We start from the raw sequence: 20658 nt of genomic DNA, 5'->3' as shown, positions 1-20658 counted from the left end.
CTTCACGTCTGCTCTGCAATTTCCTGTCATTAGCTTGCCTGGACCTGCAGCCACCCCCCACAAGGTGTTACGTACAGTTCCTCAGTTGGCAGCAGTTCCAGCTCCTCTTCCAGTACCAAAAAGACAGTTGCCTACACTGGTTCAGTTTCAGTCATCAGGAATTTCAGCTGCTATGTCAAATCATGCAGGTATTCACAAACCTCAGAGTGTGTTGCCCCCTCCGTCACCAATTACAGGTGAAGTAATTAGTTTTCCCAGTCTTTCCACCCTACAATGCCAGCAGGTGCCTCCCAGTATAGAGAAACAAAGTCATGATTATGCTTGTGCTTCTGCCATTCAGATGTCTGAAGCTTCACCCCCTGTAACAAGCAAAACAGGAGGAATTCCATTGAATGAACCTTCCACTCTACAGAAAATAGTCATTAACACTTGTATGCCTTTGGCACCTGGAACTCATATAATGGTTAATGGTACTCGTTTTGTTGTTCCACTACAAGGCCTTGGAGCTGGCAGCCATGTTCTTCTTCTCTCCTGTAATACAAAACAGACTCCTTTAACAATTAACCATGGTCAAGAGCCTCAAGGTGTACCTACTGTTAATCCAATAACCTCAAAAATCATCCTAGCACCAAGTCATTCATTAAGTTGGCAAATACCAAAACATCCTTTGAAAAGCTCTACAAAAATTGTGAACTCTTTTGGAGCTGCAGATGCTTTACCCATCGTACATGCAACACCCCAGATATTTAGTACTCCAGCTAGCTCATGTACTCCACTGTCTGCAGTAACTCTGTCTGTATCTTCAGTGACAAAGTCTCCCATTAATGTAGCTACATCTTCTGTTTCTGCTGTTCATCCTCCAAATTCTCATTTACCAAGCAACGCATCAGTGTTTCAGCTAGATGGTTCTATAAAAAAACTGTTGGTCAGTCCAGAGGGAGCCATACTGAATTCTCTAAATACTTCAGCACCAAAAGTTCCTTCCCTGTCTTCATCACTGCTTCCTGTTGTTAGTTCCACAAGCAGAAGTGCTACTGCGGTCTTCCCTGCATCTCAGTCACCTTGCCTTGATAAACCTGACAAAGCTGCACCCTGAATTTACTGCAAATGAGCCACTTTGCAATTCTGGGGCATTCTTCAAACTTTGGAAGTTGTTGACTATTGAATAATTTCTTACAATGTTCTAAGTAACTGATTTACTCAATATTAACAAGGTTACAGTTCTTACGTGTTTACCTGTGGGGATGTGGAGAAAGAAAAATTTTAGTTTGTCAGAAGTTTTCAGAAAGTTCTCTAGTAAAAGGCTCAGAGATGACCAATTAACTCATTTAACAATTTGGAGAAATCTCACCATTTGCACATGTCCCATCTTACACTACAGACTGTTTGCCAGTGTGTTTATGACAGTATGTAGATCCTTTTTATTTGTCAAATTAATTTTTGACTTGTTTCTTTAAAAAAAAAATTATGCATTGTAAAAATGCAATCTACAGTATAGAATTGTACATATTCCTGAACTCCTAAAAACCTGTACTAAATAATATGTACAAAGAACTATGCTGTCTTATTTATGTTTTGTTTACATAATGTATAGTTTTTTAAGTATTTTAGTAACTTTGGACCAGTGTACTGTTTAGCAACAATGCAGAAGAATCTGCATGTAATAAATCAAGTTGCTGTACTGCTTTGTGTTGGCAGTAGTTAAAAATATGTGTATCTGTTACACCATGGGAGAATACATACATACATACATACATATCTTTCTTTTGGTGTAAGGTAGAATGAAATTATTTAATCTCTTCTGTTCTCTGATTTTACATTTCACATGATGTGACAGGATTTGGAAGGAAGGCCTCCTTATTGTTCCTCATGATGTAGGGCAAGATAACCCATACTTCATCCATTCTTAATGGTTTGGTTATGTTGCCTAAATAACTGCAGTGAAATGGTAAGGCTACACATGGCTTCCTATACACCAGTCTAAGTCACACTGATTGCTCTTAAAGACTGCCATGCTTTGTCTTAAAGCTCAAAGATCTGTTGAACAATTCACTGTTCTCTGTTTTACACCCTTGTATGTATTTCCATATTGTCTGGTAACTATAACAAGGTCACTCACTAAACTTCCATCTAGCCATAACAACTACCCATTTTTTTCACTGGTCATGCTTTCTAGCTCTGTATGTTTTCTTTAGCTTATAAGTGGTCTATCTGGAAGGAAAGTACTAAAACATCACACAAGATTAAAATAAGCTTTATTAGTACTTTGAATGGGGATAATTTACATATTGCATGAACCTTCCCTTTTTATACAGTGTATTCAGTATTTATTGGCTTAGTTTCAGCATTTGATCTGATAAAAACTTTGGGTTATTTTCTGCAGATCTGCTGAGTTCACAGCTGCCTGCTGCAGTGCTCATGGAGATAAGTTTTTTATATCTTTTGTGATTTTGCATATAGAGAAAGGGTGCCCATCTTATAGAAGATGGTGGTTTTAGAATTGTTGTCTTCGTACGTGTTGGATTTTTTGTGGAGTTTGTTGGTTTGGGGTTTTTTTAGAAATTAGAAGGGAGGATTTCAGAAGAGTTTATGAATGATAGTTGCCTTTTAAATAGCTTTGAAAAAGGGGATAAAAGCTTACATATCTGTATTTAGCAGTGTTTGTAGACTGAGTTTCATAAAAATGAAGCTTCAACCTTTGCTTTCATCCTGTTGAATTTTCTACTTCCCTTCTCCTTTTGCTGTTCACAGTTTTGCAGTTCAGATGTTGAGTTGAAGAACAGGACCACATCTTACTGCCTCTGTCAGCTGCTGTTTAAGTTGTTCTGTAAAGTAACCTGATAGCTATTTAGCTGAAGTTCTGGGAAACTGGGGGGAACAAAGGCTTGCGCCTTCCATAGGAACCTTTCCTTTTGCACTAATTAAAATAATTTCATTGGGGAATTGCATCTTTCTGGATCAGAAATCTCCATCTTATCTCAGGGCTGGGAAAGATGGAAGCTGTCAGTTTTGGAATGAAAGAAGGTTTGTTTAAATTCAGAAAAAGCTACCTGCTATGATTTTCCTACTTCTCATGGAAGATGTTTTGTTATTGATTTTGAAGACACCTGGTACTAAGGATGTCTGCATGCCCTTGTAGAGTTTACAGTACTAAGGATTTTTAAGTCTGACTGCATTTTACAGCTTCAGGTGACTTTTCCAACAGAGGGAGATGGCAGAGAATGGCAGTTTCTTCACGGACATTTTACGTACCCAAAACCCATATGTACCAGCACCTCATTTTATTTCTATTTCACTGGTTGAACCTTGGGACTTGCTTTTTTTGATTTTTCTCTTTTCTTGCAATGATTGTTTTTTCCTTTTTTCTAATTTACGTTTACTGTAGAGTGAGTTGTCTACATTGTTTGGAAAGCTCAAGACTAGGTTCTAATATTGAAGTTGTTCTTGATGGAGAAAAAAGTCTTGCATGGCATTTTTCTGTGTGCTAATGTAATACAAAGATTTATGCTATAATTCTAATAAAGAGAAAAGTTAGAAAAGCTGAATTTAGGAACTCAGGACTCAACTTGCTTGAATGATTTCCAAGAAATTTTCTGAATTAATATGGCAATATTTTATGATTTTCATAAATATTTTATAATTTGTCAGACATAAACTTCACATGAAAAGTTTGATAAATTTGATTACAGTTTTCATGGATTTTTATTCTCAGACATATGTTTACATTCCAAATCCTACTGGAGAAAGACTTGAGACTACTATGTAATGGGCTTGCAACATTCATTATGTAAAACCAAATTTTAGTAATTTTTGTGAATAAAATTCCTATTCTCAATACTCTTCTCTGATAGTATGAATGTCAGTCAGAGATAAGGCTTTTTTTCAAATGAACCTAAATACCCATTGACAATTTGCTATGTACCTTTTGCACTCCACCAAATGAATAGTGCTACCAGTAGCACAAAAAGAGCTGTAAAAAAGTATATTATATTCACAGACACAATGAAAAAGCAGAACTGCCTGTATCTCGACTTGAAGTTAAAAAGACATTTAATGAAACATATAAACATAGATATATAAATCAGCCTTTTAAGAAAACATGTTCAGCATTTCAGATCTTGCAAAATGCCTTGATTTTGGACACCCTCTGATATTGTATACAATATTCATACACTATTACATGCAAAATTCTAGGTTTACTAATGACTTTGAATATTCTGAATGACATCCTTTTATTTACCGGAATGGACGTGTTCTGCACAATGATTTTGCTTTGCTGTGAGTAGAAAATTACATTAATATTGCTTCACTTTTTAAACCCGGATGTATGTGCTGCCATTTTCTCATAGGGATTCTGCCACCCTAGAAGCAATGATATTTGATAAGTCTTAGGGATCATAAAAATACCTATTCAAACCAAGTGTTTCTGCCAAGTGAAATCTGTGCTGATTTCACTGTGTGGCGTGGCAAAGGGTTTAATGTGAAAAGGGAAGGAAAAATTCTCCTGGTGAGTGTAGAGAAACTAGTATGTCTCATGGGAGTAGGAAGAAAATTACTAAAAGCTAGCATTTGTAGGGCATTCATAGCATCCAGTGTGTGTGGTTCATAGCTGGTTTTGCTTACACTTTGTGGTAGTGCAGAACTTTAGTAGCCCAAATTAATTTTAAAGTAAATTAATAATTTTTATTGTACCATGAATGTTTGTTATGTTTAAGGACTGTTTCCTTTAAGGACTCTGACCATGGCCAGAGGTGCTCACAAAAACTTAACTCATGTAGATTGCTGTCTGTAAGCTGCACCTCAAATGAGTTCACTGACTCAAAATAATAAGACAAACAAGATTATGATCCAACTATCCTATTATGATGGCCACGGATCCTAGCATCACCTAGTCTCTTGAAGCACACAACAGTAGCATTCCAAAAGAGCACAAAACCTGGTCTGAACACTCTTTTAGTATCCACTTACCTGTGAGCCAGAGCATTCCTCACACAGCTGTGATTTTTTTTTTTTCCAATTTAATAGCTTTCAGTGTATTTCTCTTGATGAAATACATCAATCCTTTCAAGAATTCATGGAAGTATGTAAAAAGACTATTACCATTCACAGCATCCAGTGGTAAAGAGTTTGTAAATAGATCTCCTTTCTGGTTTTCAAACTTGACACCTGCTAGTTTCATTTGATGCAAATAATATTTATATTGTAAGATACAAAAAGCCTTTGCTCTTTGCTATTTTTCCATATGGCCTATGTAGACCTTTGCCATGTTGGTTGTCTCTTTTCTAGAATAAAGAGAAATCATTAATTCAATTTTTTCTTTCATGGAAGTGATCAATTGCTGTCATTGCTGTGTATACCTTTTCAATTTTATTATAACCTTGAGATGTGGTATCAGAAGAGTGCTTCTTCTAAAGGTCGTATGAGCTATTCAGCAGTGTGTAGATGATTTTTCTTTTATAATAATTATTTCAGTGTTTTTGTGGGTTGGTTTCTGATATTATTTAGTCTTGTACTAACTTTTTCATAGAAATATGAACTGTAAACCAACTTCACATCAGTGTCAACTTAATTAATCCAATAAATCTGTACCACTTACAGAATCTTTTAGCTGTAAAGACATGATCTTTAAACCAGATTATTAAAACCACTGCAAGTCAGGCACTCTCTGTTCCTATTTTTGCTTGGTTTTATGTCTCTTGAAGATGTGAAAGGACAAACTACTGTAATGATTTTCAACATGATGCTTTTTAAATCTCATTGTTTTTGTGCATAGGATACAAGATAAAATCTGTATATGGTCATTTTATACAGATGGGCATCCAGATAAGGATTTTTTAGTTCTTGAAGAAGCCACTTTGCAAATATGACACAGTACAATTTTTTAAAAATAGTACAGTATTTTAAAAAATTTTCCTTGAAACTACAGTGGCATAAAAGCAAACTTTAAAATCTTGATAAATCTTAGTCTATTTTCCTATTTTCTCAAAATATGGAATTGTCTAGTCAGTAATCACACCTGAATGTCTTGAGTAATCTTGGAAACCTGGATAGTTCATTGTTTCATATGTGGCTGGTCCAGAAATTCTTCAGAAATTTGGTGTTCTTACAGTATCTTTTATTACAATCTCAGCTGAACTACGCACGTTAAGTGAAAATGGTATGTAAAGGTAATGCAAAGAAAATGTAATTTATTGCTTATAATATTTTTTGAAATTATTTGTTCCACAGAAGGTCTATTAAAATGTGCATAAGTATGACTTCTGACCTTTTGCAGATGAAGACATTGAAGTTCTGAGTTCTCATAGCAACATGGAGGAACTGGGAATAGAATCCATGGTCCCCTGACTCCTTCCAGCATCCCATCCATAACTAAAGGTTAGACACCTAGATTACTGCTTTATCTTCCCCTATTCTCACTTTTTACAATGAAGAAAATATTTGGAAAATGCAATTATTTTCAAGAATGTGAGGAGCATAGACAAATAGCATTTATAAAAATTAAATAGCAAAGGGAAGTAAGATAGTAAAGAAACAACTGTGATTTTTGTGATTGTCTTCAGGCTTTAGAACTTTGCTTTTCAATGCCGATGTCATAAAAAGAAGACAATATACTTATTTAATTATTTGCTCATATTGGTTCCATCTCAAGTATAAATACACAAGAATGAATAAATAAGTATAAAATCTGACTATTTTGCCTGTCAATAGGTCGTTGCCATCTGGTACCAGCATACACATTGAGATCTGCCCTCATAACATGCTGTTATTTATAGAATCATTGCTCATTCTTTTTTTTAATCACATGTGGCAGTGAAATTGAATAACAGAGAGGAATTAGTGACTGTGTATTACTATGTAGCCACTGGACATCTTCCTTATAATAAAGGAAGAGTAGTATCATGATGGATTCCATTTACACAATATAAAAGCTGGTATTTTTAGTATTATAATAAAGTTTTACTACTGGGAAGAAAGAATTGCGTACATCTATTTTTAAAGAACATTGACAATTCATATTAGCAACACACCAATACTGAAATTACAGTAGTTTGTTTGAGGCTTGTCTGAACAGTATTTTACAGTTCAACTACATTATGCCTTCAAAATACTGTTCTTGCCAGTAGAGTGCTTTTTGCAATGTAGTCATAGAAGAACAAAAAGTGGAAGAGGCCTATCTGAAGTATTTGCCTCCTCCATGGCATAAGAAATTGATGGAAAACCAGTATGTTGTTGAAAGAGAGCCCATGTCTGAAAGTGAATTTCTTACTTAGGCACACGAAATGCAAGTGACGTGGCTGGTGCAGCAGACCTATCCTTGTATTAGCTGCACCTTGGACTGGGTGTTTCACTCACTGTAGTGGCCAGTAGACAATGCTTAGTGGAAATAATTAAGAAATAGATCAAGTATGAGTTAATTTTCCCAGTATGTATACACAGCCTCCAACAATAATTCCAGGAAAATTGTGTAAACTCAGCCTGAACTTGTCTGTGGCATGAAAGGGCAGATTTTGCAGCCAAAGAATCAGGTACTGGGAAGACATGAGCAGTAATTCAGAGAAGCAGAGCAGCAATAACAGTGATATAAAAGCATAAAACTTCTTATCCATTATAAGAAATGGTGCATGAATCATGTTCAATGGCAGAAGGTTTGAATGAGAAGTTGACTGAAATTGTTACTGGGGGCCAAAATCCAGGAAGTGAAGATCATGTGGGCTGCACATCCTGGGAATTATGAATGTAAGAAATACAAGCTTCTTAAATCTGTGTTGACACCAAAAATGTTCAGGTTGAGTTTCCTGGAGATAGAGAAATAGGAGTAACTTATACAAGATAGACACCTGATACCTTTTCATCCTTGCAAGGATTTCCCTACAGGATATTAATGTCAGGGAGCAGTCACACTTACCATATGATTTTTTTGTTTTAATGCAAATGCTGAAGCAGTTTTTAGGTTTCTCTTTTTTATAGCTTCCAGATAATCCTAAAATTCCTCCTGCAAACAACTGCAGAATCAAATCTAACACTGAAGTATGTCTAAAAAGGGCCATTCTTTTGCTTCAGAGTGTCAGGAGCAGTGAGTTACTTGAGGTGTACGTGGTGCTATGGAAAAACAGAAATCAGTTACTTTTGCCAAGGTGAGTGGGAAAGGACAAATTGATAGAACTTGGTAGATGACACCTTTTTCTTAAGAAACTTACTTTCAACAAAAATGAGTCAGATCTTTCCCCTTACAGCTACAAGATGATGGTAAGGTGAATGAAAAAAAAAAAAAAAAAAAACTGTGGAGAAGGAAGGCTGCTTTTCCGTGTATGCAGAGAACATAGGAAACATGCAGCAGAGAATTCTGTTTCTCCCATCCAGAGATGGAAGCTAGTGGAGTTGAAAAGACTACAAAATTAGTATTGAAAGACTGAAGTATTTATATTAGGCCATCGCTTTATTTTACTGATTTTAACTTGTGATGTATCTCTCAGGAAAGGAGCAAATAAAGAATGTGGTCCAAACATCTAACTGAGGCTATAGTAAAATGGTTTGGAAATGTGAAGGCACATGTGCTGCTTAAGCATTGTTCAGATTTTCACTCATGTGAATCCACCAAGGCTGGAGTTTGCAGCTATTCCATGTGAAGAGCTTTCTGGGGAAACAAAAGGAAGCAGTAACTGTGACATTTAATATCAATAGTGTTGTCACAATGGGTTATAAATTCTGCCCTTTTTTCTCCAGTTAAATAGGGCCAAGTAGTCTCTGGTTCTTTTTTTGATTAATAAATGTCATAGAATTGCAGTACCACAGAATGGGTTAGGTTGGAAGACACTGCAGCAGGTCACCTCGTCCAGTCTCCCTGCCCAAGCAGGATCATCTCAGAGCACATTGCACGGGTTTGCTCCAGGCGGCTCTTGATTATTTCCAGTGAGGGAGACTCCTCAATCTCTCTGGACAGTCTGTTCCAGTGTGAAAGATGCGATCCAATGGGATTTGAGAGATGGTTCATGGTGGATGAGAATAAGATGGATGAGCCTTTCTACTTCATATGGCTGTGAGCACAAGGCAGTTAGGAACATCACTACCCCAAAAAATGTAGTCTTTTGTATTGGCACAAGAGTAAAATCTATGTGGACAAAACATATAGAAGAGCTAGATTTTGGCAGCAAGGGAAGCAATAGTTCATTCTGTTCATTAGAAATCTAAGGCTGCTGCCTTTTTAGTCAAAGCCTTTTTGTGTAAAAGAAGTAATTTGAAAATTTGAAGTTCTCTAAGGATGCAAAATATGGAGAGTCAATTCCAAAAAGTGAACAAGTGCTGGATTTTAGCGGGCAGCATATATGGGATGTTTAGATAATACTGGTAGATAGCTTTTTAAACTTTGTATTGCTGCTAGTTTACCTCTGTTACTGCATGTAAAGTTCAGCGCAGATCTGTGTCCAGAAGACAACACTGGAAATTTTCAAGCACTTTTCAACTCTAAGGGGCAGTAAAATATGTTTCATGAAATGGCTTGAACACACAACAACGTTTCAGCCTTGTTGCACGGTTTAATACATAGTCAAAAGAAAAGTACAAGAGCATAAATGCTACTTCTCCAAAGATAAAGAAACTCATTAACCTTTTCCTTTACATAAGAAGTGAAAAGAAGCTTTTAAAGGCAAAAAAAATGAACACTTATGTCATGTGAGTACATGGACATAACACCAACAAAATAATGGATATTCTACCAATATTAGACATAAAAATGAATCAAAGTATAGCACTGAAAAATTACAAGCAATGTGGCTAATACTAATACAGTTCTGTCCTGGTTTAGGACAAATTAGGGGAAATCTCCAAAAGGGAGCCCCCTAAAAAAAACCTCCTACCACCCCTCCCCCAATATCGGGTTCGGGAAGGAATTCCTCGGAGGAGCACAGTGGAAAACAAAACCTATTTATTAACAAGTAACAAAAGAACACTCCCCAGCACAAGAAAAGAAAAGAAACCAGGCAGTGCTGTGGAGGGCGCTGAGCTTCTCTCGCAGACTCCGGGGGTTCTGGACGCCGGGGGTCCTGGACGTCCCAGGTCAGATCCGGAGCCGGTCCAGTATCTTCGGGGGAGGGTAAGAAAGAGGGAACGAAAGAAAAAGAAAAAAACAGCGTAGAAAGCAGAAAGCATCAAAAAGAGCAGCTATCAGCTAAGAGCCGAGGCAGGAGCGAGCAAGCAAGCCAGCCAAGCCAAGCAGCCAAAAGCAAAAGCCAAGGTGCCTGGTCACACTCACACCCCTCCCGCCCCGCCGCGGCAAGACGGCCGGGGGGAGGAAAAGGCGCAGCTGCCAGACACAACACACGATATTGGGATAAAGGCTGTCACCCCACGACAAGTTCTTAGGGCCAAGATAATATACATACATCCACAGCTGTAGCAGAAGTTAAGTCAAAGGACATTGTTGAAGTGAATGTCACTGGATTCTCCTAGCAACCAGCTCCAAATGCCAGTCATTTACACTAGACAAGTGAGACTAAAAAAGCAAGCACTTCCTAAGGAAGGTTCATGGTACTTTCTTTTATGATAACTTTCTGACATGTACAGACTGTACCCTTTGGCTCTTTACTCAAGAGGGTGTTTTGCTGCATGGTGCAGTATGCCAGGAAGATTGAACTCACCAGGACTTCCTGCATTTTACCTTTATTCAATAGCTTTGAAGGCTACGTTAAGGCTTGTAACTGCATCAGAAAGTAGATGGTCCAGGAGGGTCATACCAGGAATCCAAACACAGACAGTGTAACTGCTATTGCCATTGTAATTTACCAATCTGACCAATCTGTTACCAAAACACACTATATTAGTAAGGGGTCTGTGTATGAAGAATTTGTTGCATCTACATAAGAGTTCCATGCATAGCTATGGAAAAGTTCCTAAGATTCTCTTGTACAGATAAGCTGTAATAACAGTGTCTCTGCTGCCCTGATAGTGCAGATAAGAGCATCATTCTCCAGCTATGACCAGCCACCTCTTCATCAGCATCCAGGGGAAAAACTCAAATTGCTCATGAATTTCTTCATTAGCTTTTTTTGATGGAAGAAAATGAAGCTAAAATATGCTTGTTCAAAATTATAGTTGTAATACAAGGCATCTAATAGCAGCCTGATTGCAAAGAGGGTAAAAACCAGAGGAACAGAAGGTCTTTGATTTTTACATCCTCTCTATTACATACATGACCGAACTAAAGAAATTATTAATCTAATTTAGTGACCTGTTGCTGGGGTCATATAACTGTCTAATCTGAAAGACTTTCCAGGAACGTTGAACACCATGTTCTCCATGTATGGTAGTTAAAACATTTCTGTGCATTTCTCTTTAAAGGAGCAGATGTCCTGGAATGTTTTAACTAGTCTTTGGTAAAGTGCAGTGTTACTGAGTGCAATACAGAAAGTACCAGTTCTTGCATCATGCAACTCTGGCAATTACAGATCTCTTGTTTTCAAGGTATGACCTGTCTTGTATCAGTGTTTCCTTGTTTTAATGAGTCAGCAGCCAGACTCTGCCATGTACCATCACTGGGCATAGAGCCAGATTTGAAAAACGGAATTTACAATAGCATTCAGCATGAGTAATAAAGTTTACAACTATTTGAGTACTCTGTGAAGCTCTATTTCATGCTCTTATTTTAATGCACTTAAATCTGAGACCACTGTCTAACTGTGTCTATAAAGCAAAAACACTATTTTCACCAGGAGAAAAAAGGAGACGACATTCTGAAAACTAAGGATAGGTTTCCAGGAGGGCTTATCTATCCTTTAAGTATCTATAAATTCAGCTCAAAGTTTAATTGTTCCAGTTCTGGCTGCTGAGGAGTTTTAATAATTTAGCCTTACGTAGTCCATGAAGAAATTAAAGTTTCTACTTCATCAGTGTTAATTTCCTCATGAGCTTTTGCAACATCTGGTAATATATTTAATTCTGACACTACTAAAAATGTGTGCAATCAAGTAAAGCTTTTTGAACTCTAAGCACTTCTTCATAGTAAATAAGTTATATTAATTTTTGATTTTTTTCTCAGACATGAGAAAATTTTTTTCTCAGACATGAGAACTGTATGTCAGTTCTATTCCACTGGAATACTACAGTCTTTTGAAAGGATGCTGCCCTAGAGTAGAGAAATGCAGAGTGCTGAGTTGCTGAAGATATCAGCCCCAAGCTTTAGCTTACCAGTCCTGCAAGAAAATTAGTCAGCCATTGTGTTCTACAGCTCTAGTGCTTACTAGCTATAAGATGGCATTTTTTTTCCCCTGTGTATTCTTCTTTCTGTTACTAAATAATTCTACAGTTTTTTTCCTGACAGGTGGATATTGGAAATGACACAGGTAAGACAGCTTTTTAGGTTAAAATTCAAAAATACGTCTCTGAGTTTGTAAATAAATATATCAACTAAATTTATAAAAACATATGGATGTATTATAACCTTTCACAGGAATTACTGATATTTATTACCTTCCAACAATTTTACTAATTTATATAAACATTTTTATTACAGAAGAAACATTTCAAAAAACCCATATTTATTATTTGTCAACACAGATGGAGCTTATGTTAGGCAAGTAACTGTGCCTTGTGTTGAAAACTTATTTTGTTTTAATGTTTGTATTTGCATATTTGATGACAAAGAACTAGATTCTTTACTAATAGTAGTTAATAATTGCTTTATTAAATCAGTTTTCTTCTGTAACTACTTTTGATTATAATGAATGTTGTACCATTCCAGCTGCCTCCTGCTGTGAGATAATCTGGCCTTGTGTTTAAATTTATTGATCTGCATATAGTCTTAAGTAATAATCTGGCAAGCAAGCAATAACAAAAAGGCTGAGTAAACAGTAACTATCAAATGTATGTAGCCAGTTTATGCATATCAAAATCCTTTGGTTTTTATTATTGCTAGTGTTCTGGCAAGCTAGGAAAATTTACATCTAGAAGTCTGTCTTCTGTATTCTTCAAGAAAAATGGCTTTTGTGCATTTTCTTATATAGTTTCATCATGCTAGAAAGAAATGACATGTAAGTCTTTCTATTTAGAAAGTTCTTTTCCTCTCTCACATGACTGCCACAAGGAAATGAAAGATGATGTCATTATATCCATTGCAGTATGAAATAATATGGACTCCAAGCAGAAACTCCTAGATTGCCTAGATTGATCATGTTTTATAAGGAATTAATTCATTACAGGTACATAACAAGTGATATGAGGTTAAAGTGTGTTGTAAAACATAGTGACTTTTTGGAAGTTGATTTTAAAACTGCTGGTGAGGAAAAGTTTGTAAGAGGACGTAGTCAGATGGTTTGGTTCATTTTGTGACAGATTCTTTTACATCACATTCTAAGGAATAGTTGTTTGGGGTTTTTTGGTTTTGTTTTTTGGTGGGTTTTTGTGTGTGTGTGTGTCTGTTGTTGTTTTGATTTTTTGGAACTTTTTTTTATTTTTTAAAGAAAGGGAAACTAAATGAGGAAGATGAAGACAAAGGTGCTGTCACTTTTTATTCTGATTGATACTGAATAGTGTGTGACTACAGATCTATGTAGACCTATGAAGGATTCAAGATGACCAGACCATAATGTATTAATCTGACTGCAAAAAGTGAAAAGCTTAAAACAAAAGCACATTCAGATTTATTGAGGCATTTCAAGGACCAGTTCTGTAAATTAAGTGGGAATAGTTTTCAGCCACTGCTAGTGAAGACATGTTGTTTTCTTTTGTATGATTTTAGCTTTAAGGAAGTTAAGCATTTACAGGAAATAAAGAGCTAGCATGAGTAAATGGAATCAGTATGTTTAGGGTTTCAAATTTCATGGTATCATGGTGAATAAGGAGGTGGTGACTGATCTGCAGCAATTTTGTCATAAGCTGGTGGAGCATCAGGTACCTATGGTAAGGAAAATGGGTGTGAAAGATCAAAAAAATCCCAACTGAATTACAAGGAAAATTACAAGAAAATGACATTAAACACACAGCAAGCTATTTACCAACATATTAGCTACAGTTCTATGACTTAAAGAAGCTGAACTCATTCATTGTGTCTATTTTTTAAGGTTACTTTTTTGGTAGTATGTTTTCTGGTTTTGCATCAGATTCACTTTATTGCTATTGTTCATACATAGAGAGAATTTTTGGTGTTAAAAAGGCAGGAATATTTTTCTTTTATATATGGGGTGTTTTTAGATTGATAATTCAAATATTGAAACTTTTATTTAGGAGTCTTGATGCAGGCATATTGTCGTATTTGTAGTGGTAAAAATTTGAGCAGCTTCTTTAAAATTGTTTGAGGTTAGCCTCTTCTCAATTCTAAAAAAATTCAGCACACCCATTTATATATACTTATCACTTAATTTATCTTTTTGAAAATTGAAGGTTTAAATGTAATCATCTTTCTGTAATGATTAGAAGACCTAACACATTGAAGTTTTGTAGTATTCTCTGATAATGCTTGTCAGAACATAGTATACTAGACACAATCCATTTGTTGTTTTTTTGAATGGCAGAAAATCAGTTAGGGAGACGTTTGGGATTTTCAGTGTATTTCAGCATTCAGGTGTTGCATCATTCTAATAAATTGCAAAATGCTAATACAATTTAAGAATAAATATAAATTGAAGACAATAACTTTAAAATAAGCATTCTAAATAGTAGATGTAATTTTTAAAAAATTTCACAGTACAAATTATTCCAAATACTACTTTCTAAGTTGATATTGAAGCATTGAAGACTCAAAGTATGAGGGAATACACCATGGGAGAAATCATCAAGTGCCTGTTTAACAACATTATCTCACCATGTCTTACTCTGTTTTAAGTGAGATCTTGAGTTGCAACTTACCACAGAATTAAAGTCTCTGTAGTCCTGCAGAGCCATTTTGCAGTCCAGTATTTCTCCCTCACCTACCACGTTTTGTATTGTGCTCACACTAGAGCTTTTGCTCTGTGACGGATCATAAAGAAATATGGGGAAGGTGAAAGGAAGAAGAGACTGTGAAGTTGGAGCAAAATTTGACAGCACATATACAGTATGTATTAGAAAGATACCTCACCTAACACTTTGCTGTCTCTGCTGAGACATATGCTCTCTCTCCTGTGTAATCCAATTACATTGCCAGAAAAATAAGTATCACGTTTTTCGGACTGATGAAGGAACTGACATCTCATGTACTCAAATGCCTCCTATTTTTTATGGCAGCTATTTCTTTCCTTAATCCCCAACCTTTTTGTTTTCCAATTTTTAGCATTTCTTTTGTACACATTCTGTACCAGTTCTCCCCTAGCCTAAGAAATAGCCTAAGAAAAATAAGATTTTCAAAACCAAAAAGTAGGAATCTGTCATGAGAAGGAATTAAAAAACAGATTATGCTTATTGCCAGGATATACAAAGCAGGCATTCTGTTTGATATTTGAAGGGGTTTTTTGAGTATTACCTTCATTTTTTGCAACATTTCACTATGAAAGTTCAGCTTTTAGGTATTCTGACAGTTGATGTATGTATTGGATAGATAACTGGATAATTGGATAGAAAGAGAATGGGACGAAGTTAACAGAAACAGCAAGGAAGTGAATTTGCTGACTTACATGAGAGCTTTGCTGGTTTTTTTAGTCCCAAATAGTTACTTATATCTTCTTCAAAATATTAGATTAACTAAAATATACTGTAAAACACGTATTTGCATAAAGCTTTGTCCTAGTTTCAGCTGGAGTAGAGTTAAATTTCTTTTAAACAGGGGTACGGTGCTTTGTTTTGGATTCATTATGAGACTAATGCTGATAACATGATTATTTGGTTTTTGTTCAGTAGCTCTTGCTCTAAGGCAAAGAATTTTCAGTGGCTCATGCTCTGCCACAGAGCAGGTGCACAAGAAACTGGGAGGGCTCATGGCTGGGACACCTGACCTGGACTACCAAAGGGACATTCCACACTGGAGAACATCAGCTCAGTGTAAAAATAAGGGATTTGGCTGGAAGGGGCTGATTGCTGCTCAGGAATGAGATGGACATCAGCTGGGGGTGGTGAGAAACTCTTTTGGGCATCACTTGTTCCTTTGGGGTTTTACTCCTCTCTTTCTCACTCCTCTCTTTCTCACCTTTTCATTATGATGATTATTTGTAGTAGATGATTATATTTTGTTTCACTTACTGAGCTGTTCTTATTTAACCCATGAAGTTCACCTTTTCTTTCCAATTCTCCTCCACACCACGGTGGCAGTAGGAAATAAGCGAGTGTCTACACAGTGATTAATTGATGTCTGGGGTTAAACCATAACAAGCTTTCGCTTTAAAGAATTAAAAAGACCTCCTTTTCATAAGAGAGGGAGCAAAACTTCAAAACTAAAGCTTTGGGACTTCTACCAACAGTTGTTATGAGAAGGATTGTACCTTTTTAAAAATAATTTCTAAGAAGACAGAAATGAAAATATTTTTAAAGTAGTCTTTAGAAAGCAAATCTCAAACCTGTCCCACTTTTTTTTTTGAATCTTAAAACTGCAAGTCAGATTTTGTATGGATGAATCACACATCACCCATAGGTGAATAGGTGAACATATTTACCTACTTGTAACAGTTCTTTTTCTTCTCTGCTTCCTAGATTTACTCTAATCATATCTGTCCTTATTTAGGGGTAAATCTTATGAACAGTGAATATATTACTTTTATTTAAATGAAGGGACACTGAACGTCTTTTCATTTTGTGTAAATATAAATAAAATGCTTCCTACAAATAATTTTTTTTACTAATTTTACGAAATTTACAGATAAAGTTCTTTACTGATGTGTTGTGCAAAGTTCGGCAGCTGGTTTCATGTCCCTTTGCTTCTGGTTCCTCTTACCCCTTTGTCTGACTTGCAAGTTCTTCAGGACAAGTTGTGTTTCATATTGTGTCGTTTTGTCTCTGATATATCTCAGTGTAAATACTGCCTGAGATAATGATGTCCTGTTACAGATTTAAAGTTCTCTGCATTATTGTCATGCAAATCAAGCTAATATGTTGCCAAATAAGAGCATGAGAGAAAACGAGCTACCACACTTACCCGCAGACTTTTGTAGCCACTACGTCTTTTGTAATACCAGCAGCCAAAGGCAAGTAAAATTGCCAGCACCAAAATGAACAGTCCAATACCCAGAGCTCTGTTGGGAAAGCAAAACAAAATAATTTGCACCACAACTAGATGCATCCTCCCAGGAGCAAGTATGGTTAGACCAAAAGTTTGTGTCAGCGTCTTTTTAGCAGAGGAAGGCATGGAGCATTATTTGCCTCAGAAAATAGGCAAAGTATCAATAACTTCAGTTAGTATCTATAGATTTAGCTGTTAGCTAATTTGTATATGGAATTCTTAAACATTTTAAAAATATATTCATTTGAAAATAATTACCTACCAGTGACTGATTCCAAAAACATACCTAAGTCTCACAAATCACAGCATTGTGATATTGCAAGTGAATGTGCATTAAATTAAATGCCACATCTGCAATGGTGCAGCGCATTTTATTTGCTAAATTTCATTAGGCAGCAAGTATTTAAAATGTATCCTAATTGGATCATATTGCAACAACTTCTTACGAATGAAGGGGTTTTTTGATACATAAAACACATTGCAACCTTAAAAAATGAGTAAGAAACTTTTAATTATTCATAAAGAGCTCTATAAGGATTTAGTTCTTGCATGACATGCTAGGCACACTGTTGGTGTCACTGGGTTCTTTTTGGGAAAATATGCTTTGCAAACTCTGCTGTAAAACATCCTTCCCACTACTCACTGGGGACTTGGCAGAAGCAGCACATTTCCACTTTACATCAAAAAGCAAGCTGACAAAGTAATTTCAAATTTCCTAGTCACAAAAAGCCTTCCTTTAGTGTTAATATCCTCCCTGTTGAGAAATACTGAATTCATTCCCCATTTTTTTTTTTTTTTGTTCTTTCCCTGTTCAGGAACAGAAAAATATATGAAATGGTTAAAGGGAAAAGAGTATGTGGGAAAAATTGTTATGTGAATCAGGATAAATCCATTATAACATACTTCTGTATATCTTATGCCTAGTTGTCTTGCAGTAATTACCCCAGGCTTTTCCATTGGGACTGAGTAGAGGCGTAGGTACTTACCACAGAGTTTTTATATCTATTTGTGGTCATTTTCACTGACTCCAAGTTTCATAAAGGAGTATTTCCTTGTGAACTAAAAAGCCTGAAAGGAGATGCAAGCAGATTTGTGTGGCAGAAGAGGCTGCCTTTTTGTCTGAACTAACTTTGTGCTATTTGGAACATGAAGCCCCTTGGAGACAAAGGGATTTTCTTTTTCCCAAGTCTGTGGATCTTGTAAGTTGCTCCTGCCCCTTGAAGACTTTGTGTGGCCTGCAGGCCTGTTTAACCCAAGAACAGAGCTCACAGCAGTCACTTTATGATGCAGCCACAGTTGTGAGATGGCTCCACTGGTTTTCCTACTCTTGCCATCACAGTTGAAACTTGGAGGGACTACTTCTGCAGGCAGCTGGTGCCCTCTCTACATTTTTAGACTTCTTGCTTGTCACGTGTTGTGTTGTTTTAGCTGTCCATTAGCCTGTATGCCTCTGTCCTGGTTTAGGGCAAATTTAGGAGAAAACCCAGAATGTATTTCTGGAGCTGGTACTTCTGATGGCACATTTGCCATCTAACTCCTTCCCTAACTACTCAGAGGCTAGTATGGAAAGTGTGGATGCAATTTCTTGCCATTCCACTTAAAGTGGAAGTTGTGCTGCTAGGAATCTGGGTTCATATCTAGAATACTTCTGGTGCTGGAAGGAGAGGGTCACTGTTATGTATCTAGAAAAACTACTTACAGATGCAGCCGCTAGAATTCACAGCACTTAGAGGTGAGCATGCCTAGTTTTTTGGTTTTTTTTTTTTTTTTTTAAGAACTGAGCTGCTTTGGATGGGCTAATAGGGAGCTTTATCCTTTGTTTATTCTTTTTGCCAGGGCTGATGGAGGAGCAGCCATCTTGCAGTATGAGTGATTGCAACAAGTCATTAAGTTTGGGGCCCAGTAAGCCAGAGCTAGCAGCACAGTTCACATACAGATATCCCAAGCACACTGGAATTACTTGCCTTATGTAATAAAACGTTACCAGTTGGGCAGTGTCTCTAATAATCCCAGACCAAACATATTTTATTGTAATTCAAAGATAAAAAATATATGCCAGAAACAATTTGGGAATCATGTTTGTATGGCACTGATGTCTTTTGCTCTTTTTTTTTTTAACCATTTCTCTGGGGGGGTTCTGCCATTCTTTAGGGTGAGATAATGTCCCTTTGAGGTTCCTAAGAGAGGTCTGTGAATATAGAGATTTAGTACACAGATCACCTTGCAGCAGCCTTAAAAGTAAATTCTAAATAAGCCTCAATAAACCTGGTAAAGGCTGATGACTTGTGATCATATGATTTAACTCCAGATTATTGAATTCTGCAATTCTGATTTTTCTTATCATTGAGGGCTGTCTCAATGAGGCTGCACTATGACAAACATTAGAGAGAACTACAAGATAGTTAAAAGGCATTCCATCTATATACAACAGCGAATTTTTTTGATACAATTTTCTGGTTTTCTTTCAATACAAATTCTTTCACCAGCTTACATGCCAGCATAGGTTTTGATTTATGCTTACTCTTCTGCTGCAAAATAGACATGTCCTTTCCCTCTGAAGTAGTTGCTGTCCAGGTGGTTATGTCTTCTGGGCATTTTGTGAGGTTGGTCCTGCTCAAACCTACAGGGTAGAAACACAGTGTGTCAGTGTGATAAATTATTTGTTACCATTGAAGCTTAATTATTTTCAGCTTCTTTGTTTCAATAGGAGCATTTTAGAGAGGCAGGATGATCTGATATCTTCAGAATCAAGTAGATCCATATACACATGCAACTGTCCCAATTTAGGATAAAGCTCAAAACCATAACTATCGTCTACATATTAGTATCACCACTGACATCAAGGTGTTTGCAACTGAGTGTAACAGAGTTTGCAGAATTTGATGTGGTCTGTTTAGGTGCCAAGTGATGGCAGATTTTTGAAGTAAAATCTAGAATATAGGAAAAAAAAGGCAATTTACCTGGACAAGAAAAACTATTTAAAATAAAAACTAATATTGTTCTTTAAAATACTTGTTTTTCTGTTCTGTAATTTCCCAGAATTCTGTAATTCTGTAACACTCAGGGGATAGTTTTTCAATCACTGGCGACTCTCAGAGATCTGTTGAATTTCAGGTGGGAATACTGATTTATGTCTGCTGACAATCTACACTCAGATTTGTAGGGAATTTATATTACAATCTTTATTCCCAGTCTTAAGGTTGTAATCACAGCTGTCTGAATAGTTAAAAATCTACTCAATCAAATATAGTGAAGAAGAAATCCATACATAATCACGTTTCTGTAATGTGAAGAGCACAACAGATCCTACTTGATTGTATCCCAGTAATCTTACCTACCCTATACTGGTAAATTAGAAAACACAATGACTTTACTGAAGATAATTCTAGCCAAGGAAAGAAAACATGTTGAGTTCACTTAGAGACAGTCAAGCCTCTTCTAAAGCATAATTTTTAAGCAAAGCTGAAAATTTTGTGTAAAACAAAAAAATAGAAATCTTACCTCCTTCAGACCTGTATTCTGTCTGTTAACTGAAGGCATATGCA

General features: G+C 36.3%; 2 protein-coding genes across 2 annotated transcripts in view; one reads left to right on the top strand and one right to left on the bottom strand.

The window, feature by feature from the left end:
• KIAA2026 (KIAA2026 ortholog) overlaps nt 1-20658 on the top strand; it is a 92353-nt gene that overhangs the window by 47071 nt on the left and 24624 nt on the right. Inside the window, exon 10 of the mRNA XM_041486085.1 lies at nt 6275-6375. Within this exon, the coding sequence (XP_041342019.1) occupies nt 6275-6295 (21 nt within the window). The 3' untranslated portion in view covers nt 6296-6375. The remainder of the gene's footprint in view (nt 1-6274; nt 6376-20658) is intronic.
• Nucleotides 13471-20652, bottom strand: MLANA (melan-A). Its single transcript, XM_041486045.1, has 5 exons — nt 20615-20652; nt 19635-19733; nt 17030-17126; nt 14836-14937; nt 13471-13885 (listed from the first exon to the last, which is right to left on the bottom strand). Exons 2-5 carry the CDS (start codon nt 19706-19708, stop codon nt 13817-13819), a joined length of 342 nt encoding a protein of 113 aa, XP_041341979.1. The 5' UTR covers nt 19709-19733; nt 20615-20652; the 3' UTR covers nt 13471-13816.

The sequence above is a fragment of the Pyrgilauda ruficollis genome, unplaced genomic scaffold (assembly GCF_017590135.1).
Source record: "Pyrgilauda ruficollis isolate IOZ18807 unplaced genomic scaffold, ASM1759013v1 scaffold74, whole genome shotgun sequence".
Classification (NCBI taxonomy): Eukaryota; Metazoa; Chordata; class Aves; order Passeriformes; family Passeridae; genus Pyrgilauda; species Pyrgilauda ruficollis.
The sequence above is the reverse complement of the archived record's forward strand: the minus strand, read 5'-3'. Positions and strand labels throughout refer to the sequence as shown.

Bases quoted from the DNA above. Each gene is read 5' to 3' on its own strand.
- MLANA (XM_041486045.1), bottom strand. From the start codon at position 19,708: ATGCCCAGAAGACATAACCACCTGGACAGCAACTACTTCAGAGGGAAA. The intron at 14,938-17,029 runs GTAAGTGTGGTA...GATCCGTCACAG, and splicing joins GTGGCTACAAAAGTCTGCGG to AGCAAAAGCTCTAGTGTGAG. The intron at 13,886-14,835 runs GTAAGTTGCAAC...TCCTTACCATAG, and splicing joins ACAGAGACTTTAATTCTGTG to GTACCTGATGCTCCACCAGC.